Source organism: Emys orbicularis, chromosome 13 (genome assembly GCF_028017835.1).
Source record: "Emys orbicularis isolate rEmyOrb1 chromosome 13, rEmyOrb1.hap1, whole genome shotgun sequence".
Classification (NCBI taxonomy): domain Eukaryota; kingdom Metazoa; phylum Chordata; order Testudines; family Emydidae; genus Emys; species Emys orbicularis.
The window spans coordinates 11,884,553-11,895,254 of record NC_088695.1 but is presented as its reverse complement, the minus strand read 5'-3'; the positions used below and the strand labels follow the sequence as shown (position 1 = coordinate 11,895,254).

General features: G+C 52.7%; 1 protein-coding gene across 1 annotated transcript; it reads right to left on the bottom strand.

Moving 5' to 3' along the window:
* Positions 1-644: 644 nt before the first annotated feature.
* On the bottom strand, positions 645-9,772 carry LOC135887712 (E3 ubiquitin-protein ligase TRIM39-like). The gene is made up of 6 exons (XM_065415438.1): positions 9,356-9,772; positions 7,431-7,526; positions 5,367-5,597; positions 4,335-4,357; positions 2,727-2,842; positions 645-1,186 (listed from the first exon to the last, which is right to left on the bottom strand). The coding sequence occupies exons 1-6, from the start codon at positions 9,770-9,772 to the stop codon at positions 645-647; spliced, it is 1,425 nt and encodes a 474-aa protein (XP_065271510.1).
* Between the last annotated feature and the right edge of the window lie 930 nt (positions 9,773-10,702).

The window sequence follows — 10,702 nt, the reverse complement described above, 5'->3', positions numbered from 1 at the left end:
TTACAACCAAGGATCTCAAATCACTTTACAAAGGAGGCCAGTATCAGCCCCATTTCACAGATGGGGAGAGAGAGGTACAGAGCCATGCCCAAACTCCCCCAACAGGCCAGTGGCTATGCTGGAAAGAGAACCCAGGTCTCCTGAATGCAGTGCTGTATCCACTAGGCCACACTGCCTCCCTTATGAATGGCTCATTGCAGTTTCACTTACTCTATTTTTTTTCTTTTTAAACCCACCAGGAGAGACAAAAGGACCCTTGGGGACTTTACAATTCACTTTAATACAATTATTCCATGGATCATAAGAATGTAGAATCCATTTTCTTTTTTTAAAAATGCATCCGTAAAACCCCATTCAAAGCTGGAGATTATTAATTGGCTCCCGCCCTTTCAGGTTCATTTCTCCAGTATCCACCTCCTCCCCGTTCCCCCCTACCCCAATTACCCTTCTCCAATGCCCCATTTCTGGTTCCGGTTGCCCCCATCCCAGTCTATGTCCCTGCAAACTGCTAGAATCCTGCAGAATCAGTGTTGGGACACACAGACAGGTTGATACCTTTTCCCCCTTCTCTTGGGTTTGACATGCACAAATACACTTTGACCTCCAGGACAAACTGGGCCGTGTGAGGCTAACCATGTGTATTTCTAAGGCTCTATATTATACCCTGTGACGCAGGGACACAGTCTGAACTGGGATCCTCTCCCCAAACACAGTAAAGGGAGGATTTTTTCTCCAGGGACAGAGGCCGGTGGGAAAGTGAAGATCGGGGCCTCGTTATCAGCATCAAAAAATGCCACCCGCCCCTCTTCGCAGTCCAGATAAATCCCGATGGTCCTGGGCCGTTCAGCAAGGGAGAGGGGGATCTTGGGGGAGGTGAGAGCCAGGTACTGAGTCCCACATTGACCCACGGCCCAGATGCCCTCCTCCGGGTTAACATTGACCCGTCCCTTCCTCCTCACAGACTCTCTGGCCACCCCTACAGCCCAGGCTCCCCCATCCTCCACCTCCACCTCCCAGTAATGCCTCCCCGAGGAGAAGCCCTCCAGGCCCAGCACGCAGCGAGAAGAATCAAATCTCTTGGGATTGTCGGGCACATGCTGGCGCGTGTCTTCCCATCTCACACTTTTCCCATCCTCAGACAGGACGAGGCGGGGGTGAGCCGTGTCTGGATCCAGAGTCACATCCGCTGGGGGGGGAACCAAGAGAAAATCAGAGCGTTAGGGGCAGAGCTCGGCCCTGCGGGCGGCTGGAACCATTTCTCACACACCCCCGCAGCCCCATCCTGGCTGGGATCCTCCCTGATTTCCTGCTTCTCTGTCCCAAATTGCAGTGAGCTGCCTCTGCTGGGGCTGAGCAGGGATTTCACCGCGGTTCCCTTCTCCCAGGCACTAGAGGTGCTGTTACAGCTGCAGTTTTGGCTACAGATTCTGCCTTTCTGCTTCTCACCCTGCTGCCCCACTCCTAGCCACTCCTGAGGAGAGTGGAGGCAGGACCAGCCTTAGAGGTCGGCGGGCTGGGCCGCCACCCAAGGTGCGGTATTTAAGGGGATGCTGTGCTGTTACCTCCTACCCACTGTCCTGACGACAGCCAGTGCTTAATTTGTGCTAGGGCTGAGCCCCGGCATCTCTTTCAATACAAATTAAGCACTGATGGAAGGCAGCAGGGCCTGGATGGGGGGGACCAGTGGGGGTCAGGGCGATAGGGCGGTGGGGCGCCTGTGGGGGCCAGAGGCACCAAAATACAAGTTTGCCCAGGCATGGGCGGTGGATATCAAAGGCTAGGGAAGACTAAGCCTCCCCTAACCCAGGCTGTGGCCCCACCTATGCTCCACCCCAAGGCCCTACCCACGTTCCCCTAAAGCCGGCAGGGACTTAGCTCGGACTGGCAGCCAGGGGCTGGGCTGGCTGGGGCAGTTTGGGCCGGTGCAGCTGGGGCGCTCGGGGCTTTGTCAGCACAGGGAGGGCAGGGCCGAGGGGCTAGCCTCCCCAAAGGGGGGGTTCACCTGCCGCCCATGCGCCCAGGGCACCATTTCCCCTAAGGCCGGCCCTGAGTGGAGGGACACCAGCATCAGCAGGCTGGGTGGGTCCCTCAGCCAAGAGGGAAAAGCAAAGAGGTAGAAGTAGAGAAGAGGATAGCCCAGGGGGGTGCAGGGTGAAAGGAGGGATCAGGAATGGTGGGTGAGGGCACTGGGGAGGATAGACCTGCCCATGGGAAAAAGAAACTTAGATAATACTTATGAATTATTTGTAAAGAAACATTTTCAAAAGTAAGTGTGTGTGAGAGAGAGAAAACACCTCCCACTTTCCAACCAGCTCTCATCCTACGTTCTAGTCCCAAGGAATCTCCTCTGGTCCAGTATTTCCCAAACTGGGGGGTCCGACCCAAAAGGGGATCGCCAGACTATTGTAGGAGGGGTCGCGAGAGTGGCAGGTGCGGCTCCCAGCTCTGAAGGCAGCGCCACCGCCAGCAGCAGCACAGAAGTATATTAAAGCGTGGTGTGGAGGGGGTCGTCACTTTTTGAGGGGGTCGTCACAGCCTGAAATATTTTCAAAGGGGGTCATAGCCAAAAAAGGTTGAGAACCTCTGCTCTAGGCCCTTACAGAGTTCAGTAATGATAACATCATTGTTTACTGTTATTGTCTGGACTTTACATGAGCAGCTAATTGGCCCATCTCCTCCCACTGTCATATGTCAAGTTCCCCTCTTCCCCAATCCCTTCTCCGTACCTTGGAATTTCCTCAGAGTCTCCTTTAGAGCAATAGTTTTATGAGAGATGCTGCTGGGGGTTTTCTCTGGCTCAGGAGAAACCTCCTCCAGTTGCGGGACCTTCCCCAGCTCACACCTGGAAAGAAACAGACTCGTCTAATTCATTATATAGTTTATTCCTTATTCTCCATTGTTTGTTTGCTTTTTTCTTTTTTAAATAATCTTTCCCCATGACTTTCATGCTACGGAACCCCGCTGTCCTGATAGGACTGGGGTAAAACCCTGGCCCAGTGAAGTACATAGCAAAATTTCTTTTGACTTCAGCAGGGCCAGGATTCCACCCCTAGACTGCCTTTGTGTATCCCAGCCTCAGGGTATGTCTTCTCTACCAACATTAAAGCACTGCTGTGGCAGTGCTTTAACGTGGCTATGTAGTCGCGGCTCCAGCTCCAGCTGTAAAAAACCCACCCCCATGAGGGGAGTAGCTCCCAGCGCTGGTGCACTATCTACACTGCCACTTTAGAGCAATGAAGCTTGCATCACTCATGGGGTGTGTTTTTTCACACCCCTGAGTGAGAAAGTTTCAGTGTTGTAAGGTGGCAGTGTAGACAAGCCCTCAGTGGAAGCTTCCCTAACAGAGTTTTATTCCTGTGCTTTATATATGGACCAGACAAATCCCATCTGAACCCATGGCCAATTCGGTCCTTGGCTTTCCTGCTGCGATTTACCAATAAGTGGGCAAAAAAAATGACGTCTGTGCCGTACATCTTTGTGATGTGGCCATTTGAGCACTTGGAAGTGGACTGAGAGAACGCCACAACTCCAGCTTGCCTCATGCATCACCCAAAAGTTATCAGGTAGCCAAGAATTTTGCTCTCAGCCGATAGAGATATAAACATAGATAAGTGGTGATCATCAATTTTTTAAAAATGATCTTCTTGCTCTATGTTCACATAAATCTTGTTTCACTATGAGAGCCACTGTGTGTTTGGAAATTCACTCTGCCTTCCCTCTAGGAGGAGGAAAGCACCCGGGTCTCCTCATTCAGAGGGACCTCCAAGGTAAGGGTTTCTGGGGCATCGGACACCTACGCTTGTCCTAGTCAAAAGGGCAAGGAAGGAGGGATCCTTTCCCAATGAAGGGTATGGCAGGACAGGCACTGGCTTCCTCATTTCCCTGGGGGTGCTCAACCCATGCTCTGCCCCAGGCCCCGCCCCACTCCATCCCTTCCCACAAGACCCCACCCCACCCCGCCCTGCCTCTTCCCACCCCGTTCCGTCCCCTCTCTGGAGCATGCCCCGTCCTCGCTCTGTCCCCTCCTCCCTAGTGCCTCCTGCACGTCGCTGAACAGCTGATCTGCAGCGGGCAGGAGGTGCTGGGAGGGAGGGAGAGGAGCTGATCGGCAGGGCCACCAGTGGATGCTGACTACCCACTGTTTTTTTTTCGGTGGGTGCTCCAGCCACAGACCACCCACAGAATCGGCGCCTATGGCATGGAGTGTCTGTTACGTTTTTGTCCATGGAGCCCTATTAGTCTGTGGTTTGGGGCCCCTAAATACTACCACAATACAAACCGCTAATAAGAACAGCACAGAAACTTGTGAGGGGGAGTGAGAAGGAGCCACATACCTGCTCAAGGTGCTTTGGACATCCTAGAAGGGGAAGGGAAAGAAGGAACCTTAGTGAAATCAACGAGATGCAACACAAACCAATCTCGGTAGCTGTTTAGATGATTTCAGGGTATAACCTTAGGGCTATTCTTCGTACCTAACTGCTTAGTCCATTGTGCCCCTTCCTTCAAGTAGGCTAGAAGAGAAGTAAATTGAAATCCACTCTTTATGCCAGTGGTTAGGGTGTGTATCTCTAAGGTGAGGAACCCCTGTCACATCTCTTCTTCTCATCAGATAGGGATTGAACCAGAATTTCCTACCTCCCGACCGAGTACCCTAATTACTGAGCTAAAGGTTACAAGGGCGAGTCGGCTCTGCCACCAGCATGGCTTTGTTCGGCACTAGTTACCCGCCTGACTTTTTCCCACAAGAACGATTTAAGCACCAGAAGACACCAGTCTCCAGGTAAGGGGTTCCCATTTGTGGATCACAAGCAAGAGCCAGGCGCCTCCCCTGCAGTCCAGATTTGGGCACCTCTCTTTGCAAGAATGGCAGGCTTGGGACACACCCCTCTCCTTGGCATCCCCCACCAGCCGGCTTCGGCGGCTCCCGTTCTTCGGTGCCTAGCTCCACCTGTGCATCGTGCAGGGAGCCTGGGGGCCTAACGTTGTGGATCCCACTGTTGTTATAGTGATTTTCTAAGGACCTGAAAGTTAGGCCTTGCAATGACAAGTCCCTTTGGGATCCAGGCTTCTTTGCCTCGGTCCGCCCCATCTGTAAAATGCAGATAATAATCCTTCCCTAAGAAGAGGATCAATGCATTAATTTTGGGGAGGCATGCAGATCCGATGGTCATGGGGGACATTTGAGTACCAAGATAGATTATATTTGATTTAAAATACCCAGGTTCTCTGAACAATGAAACAAATAACAATACTAATGGTTAGAAACAGTAAAAAATTATATTTCAGCTGCATAACCTGTGAGTTCTACTCTAGCGTTTGACTCCTGGACTCCAAGGCTCTTGCGTATCAAGGATCCAGTATCTCACCTGCAGGAATTCACTCGCTGGCTGCTGGCACTTCCCCTCTAGCTCGCTGATCATGTCATTTACACAGGAAATCTCCTCCAAGAGTTTGGCAATGTTCTCATCCCTTCTCTTCTCAATCTCCTTGTCCAGCTCTTCCAATCGGGCCAGCAGGAGTCGCTCTTGTTCCTCCAGGAACTGCCGCAGCTGCTCAAATTCAGACAGAATCTTCAGCCTCTCTGTTTCTACCTGCTCCTGTAATGAGGAAGGGAAAGGGCAGGGCAGGGCCCACAGAGTGAGTCACCTGGGGCCAGATCTTCAGCTGGTTTAACTCCACGAACGTCAAGGCAGCTCTACCAATTCATGCCAGCTCCAGATGAGAGCCTGGGTACTCAATGGGGAGGGGGAAGGGGTATTTTATTGCAACCTTAAATAGCACTTGAGAGAAACTTTCCCATAAAAACGTAAGAATGGCCAGACTGGGTCAGACCAAAGGTCCATCTAGCCCAGTGTCCTGTCTTCCGACAATGGTCAATGCCAGGTGCTTCAGAGGGAATGAACAGAACAGGTAATCATCAAGTGATCCATCCCGTCTCCCATTCCCAGCTTTTGGCAAACAGAGGCTAGGGACACCATCCCTGCCCATCCTGGCTAATAGCCATTGATGGACCAATTCTCCAGGAACTTATCTAGTTCCCAGTATTGTTAGGGGGAAGATTTTCCTACAGTTCCCTGCTGACTGTAATCTGACTGGTGAGTCTATGTGCCTGACACAAGAGAGTCTGTGACCTTTCAGGTAGGTCCCTGAAGGAGAAGTTAAGGCAGGACTCTGAGGGTATATCCACACAGCAAAGAAAAACCTGCAGCTGACCTGTGCCAGCTGACTTGGGCTCGCAGGGCTCGGGCTGCAGCATAGGTGCCAAATCCATGGGTGCTTCAGCCCTGGAGCACCCACGGGGATAAAATAGTGGGTGCTCAATACCCACCAGCGGCCCCATCGATCAGCTCCTCCTCCTCACACAGCGCCTCTCACATGCCAGTGATCAGCTGTTCAGCGGCATGCACGATGTGCTGGGGCGGGGAGGGGGAGAAGCGGGGGGCAGGAAGAGGCGGAATGAGGGTGGGGCACACTCGGGGGAGGGGGTGGAATGGGGCGGGGCCTTGGGGGAAGGGGTGAAGTGAGGGAGGGCGTGGGGCAGAGCGGGGGTTGAGCACCCCCAGGGAAACCAGAAAGTCGGTGCCTCCGGGCTGCGGGGCTGTTTCATTGCTGTGTAGACTTCTGGGCTCAGGCTGGAGCCCAAGGTCTGGGACCCTTCACTTCTCAGGGTCCTAGACCCCCACAACCTGAGCCCGGCGAACCTGAGTCAGCTGGCACGGGCCAGCCACGGGTGTCTAGTTACTGTGTAGACATGCCCTGGATGACATTGGGAGTGAGAGAGGCTGGGGGAAGCAAACAAACGAAAAAGAATGAAACAAAAGAGAACTCAACAGACAGCTTAACCCTCTAATACATTAACTCAGGAAATCCGGATAGTCGCCTGCTCCCAGAGATGCCCAAACACGAAGACATCTAGGGGTGCAAACAGGAACACCCAGAAATTCCCAGCACGTCCAAACACAGACACACAGGCCCAGACTGAGCCTGGACTCAGCAGGGATGGGGGGAGAACAGGCTCTTTCTGTATCTTCTGGGGAAGGCCACACGAGCTGCCTTGTGCCCCTGGAGCAGATGTGATGCTTCTGGCTGCTCAGGAGAGGGAAAGGAGGCGGCCAGGCCATGACCTCATGCCTGGTGCTAGCCAGCCCAGGATCATGCACTGCATCTCTCCCCCTTCACATATCAGAGTCCAGGGGCATTTTCAGCAGCCTGAATGCAAGACACATAGTCTCTGCCACAATCCAGCCGGCAGAGACGGGACATCCCCAAAGGGGAACATAGAAACACAGGATCTCACTCAGTGACACGTAGTCACAGTATGAGACCCTGACTCTCCCATCCCCTGGACCCCCACACTACCAGAGTGATACCCACCCTGGGAGGGACATGCACCTACATGTCCTTGCTGGATAATAACAACTGGTACCTACCAGATGCTCCCAGATTCTTGCCTCTTTGGTCAGTTTCAATCCCATCAGCTTTTCTCTCTCTTCCTTCAGAATCTGTAATTGGATCTGGATTTTTTCCTGAGCAAAGAAATAATGTTGAGTGTTCAACTTTTTTCCCCTTCTTTGGACAGCGGCGTAGGGAGAATCCAGTCCCTACAAACTACAACCCAGCTACACGGATATGACTGTATTTGTTTAAACTCTCTGCAGCTGATTTAACTCAAAAGGAGAAAATGATTCCACAGCCATGCATAATTGGCCACCAGGTTTGTCTCCTCCAATTCACTGGATTGTTTTACTGGTTACTGATGTTACAATCTTGGTCTGTATAATCCTTAGCCCCCTGGCTTCTGAGACATCCGCATGTTTGGGACCCAAGAAGTGAGTGATTCCTGTGTCAGGAATAAAATGAGTGACACAGACAAAGGAAAAGAATGGCCATTGTTCAGCAAAACACTGAAACACATGCTTTTGTTAGATCAGTGGTCTCCAACCTTTTTACGCACAAGATCGCTTTTTGAATTTAAGATCAACCCAGGATCTACCCCGCCCCTTTCCTGAGGCCCCATGCTGCTCACTCCATTCCCCCTCCCTCTATTACTTGCTCTCCCCCACCCTTACTCACTTTTACCGGGCTGGGGCAGAGGGTTGGGGTGCAGGAGGGGGTGCAGGCTCTGGGCTGGGGAAGAGGGGTTTGGAGTGTGGGAGGAGGCTCTAGGTTGAGCCTGGACCAGGAGGTTGGGGTGCAGGAGGGGGCTCTGGGCTGGGGCAGAGTATTGAGGTGCAGGAGGGGGTGAGGGGTGCAGGCTCTGGGAAGGAGTTTGGGTACAGAAGGGGGCTCCAGCCTGGGACAGGGGGTTGGGATGCAGGAGGGGGTGAGGGGTGCAAGCTCTGGGAGGGAATTTGGGTGCGGGCTCAGGGCTGGGGCAGGGGGTTGGGAGGAAGTGCGGGGTCTGGGAGGGAGTTTGGGTGCAGGAGGGGGCTCCAGGTTGGGGCAGCGGGGTGGGGTGCAGGAAGGGGTGCAAGGTGGCTCCCAGTCGGTGGCGCAGCGGGTATAAGGGAGGCTTCTTGCCTGCCCTGGCCCCATACCACTCCAGGAAGCAGCTGGCATGTCTGCGGCCCTGGGGGTGGGAGGGTAGCAGGCAACTCCTTGCGCTGCCGCTGGCCCCGCCCCCCCCCAGTGCAGGGGCAATGCTTGCGGGTGCGGGCAGCACACATAGACCTGATGCCCTCTCCCCCCAGGGGCTGCAGAGACATGCCAGCCACTTCTGGGAGCGGCGTGGGGGCAGGGCAGGCAGGGAGTCTGCTTAGACCCGCTGCGCTGCCAGACTTTTAGCAGCCAGAGATCGTGATCGACTGGCAGAGGCTCCAGGATCGACCAGTCTATCGCGATCTACCGGTTGGTGACCGCTGCGTTAGATCAAGGGAATAGTTCCACTGTCTTCAGTCGGACAACTCACACTCTTAAAGTTAAGCTCACGTCTAAGCGTTTTGCTGAATCGGGCCCTGTATTAGCTCTGTCAGTTTTATTCAGCTCCTGAGCAATGTCATTTTGAACAGAACTATTAGGTAGCAAAAGTTCAGCATCACTTTGATCCAACTCCCAGACGTTATTCGGCAAGAGGTTGAGAGCAGAGATCATTAACGTAAGCGTCATTTCCTGTCTTCTTAATGGTATGTGGGTATATATACACACACACACACACACACACACACACACACACACACACACACACACACACACACACACACACACAGGAAATGAGGCATTCAGATTAAACTAGTGAGAAATCTAAATACTGTATGTGAAATTTCTCTGTCTAGAAATTCACAGTGGAAGATCCCATTCTATCTGATGCTTTACTTATTTAAACTCCTGCCTGTTACAATACACTAGGCTTCCCTACCTTGTACTCCTGGGCAGCCTCCTCTATGGGAACCACGGTGTGAGATCTGTGAGCCTGGGACTCTCGGCAGATCACACAGATGGGGGCTTGATCCTCCTCGCAGAACAGTTTCAGGGTCTCCTGGTGCTTCTCACACACTCGCTCGCCTCCTGAGCCTTTGGCTGCCTGTAAACTCAGCCGCTTGGCTATTTCGATAATTTTTGCCAGCTCCCTGTTGGGTCTGAAGTTTCTCTGCTGGGCGGTTTCTCTGCACTGAGGGCAGGAGAAGTTGATATCTGACTCTTCCCAGTAGTCAGTGATGCAGGCCCGGCAGAAGTTGTGCCCGCAGTGGATAGACACCGGGTCTTTGAAATACTCCAGACAGATGGAACAAGAAGCTTCATCCTGGAGACTCTGTACAGGGCTCTCTGCAGCCATGGCTCCCAGCGGGCGAAAGTGACAGGTTTCATTTCACTTTCCTGCCTTTAGACTGCAGCCGCAATTGGGTGTTTGTTCACTTAGGGTCTTTCTCATTGGCTGAGCTGGGGGGGAAGCCTGTTTGATTTTCAGCTCCTGGAGACTGTGCAGAGAAATGCAAAGCTCTCTGTGAAGGGACCCGATATTATATTCCCCCAGGCAAAGAGCAGTGCTGAACTGGGGGGAAGGTGATAAATCTTTCTGTGTTTCTTTAGGAGGAAAAACCCTGAGAGAACACTGTAGCTTTTTCAAAATTAAATACATAAAATAGCCATTTAAAGCTAATGACATATAGGCCTATTGGAGGTTACTGTTTATGGTTTAATATAAGAAACTGACAAACATAAGTTAGGCCCTGATCCTGTTTATATACCAAGGCAAACTCCTTCCAAAACATGGCAAAGATGAAATGCACAGTTAAGGCCATGCAAATAACCTAAGCTCTGCCCCTTCTCCTACCACCTTCCACCTCCTCTCCCACCATCCTTTCTGTGTCAGGTGAGGAAGGGCCCCTAATGAAGGAAGTTTTGAGTGGGACTTCAAAGCAAAATCTTAAACCTGCTCAGTCAATCCGCTGCATTTGCGAAGTTTGCCTTGGGCGTTAAGGCTCGGAGTCAGTGTGATCTGTGCCCACAGAGGCACACAAAGTGGTAGTGAAACATTCAGTGATAATTAAGGCTATGATTTTTTCAGAGGTTGTGGGCAGCGGGGGCCCCCACAGCTCCTGGTGGACTGGGCAGCAAGGGCCCCCTGGGTGCTCCAAGCCGCTACAGGCAGCGGGACCCCTGCCACAGCTCCTGGCCGACACAGGCGGTGGGCCCCCTCACAGCTCCCAGCCTCCACAGGGGGCAGGGGACCCAGGAGCTCTGAGCCACCATGGGCACCAGGGGT

What these genes read in the sequence shown, in the direction of transcription:
- LOC135887712 (XM_065415438.1), bottom strand. Translation starts at nt 9,772, where the DNA reads ATGGCTGCAGAGAGCCCTGTACAGAGTCTCCAGGATGAAGCTTCTTGT. An exon ending in CAGCGAGTGAATTCCTGCAG is followed by an intron (nt 4,358 to 5,366) that starts GTGAGATACTGG and finishes TTCCCCTTCTAG; the next exon opens with GATGTCCAAAGCACCTTGAG. An exon ending in GTCCAAAGCACCTTGAGCAG is followed by an intron (nt 2,843 to 4,334) that starts GTATGTGGCTCC and finishes GTTTCTTTCCAG; the next exon opens with GTGTGAGCTGGGGAAGGTCC.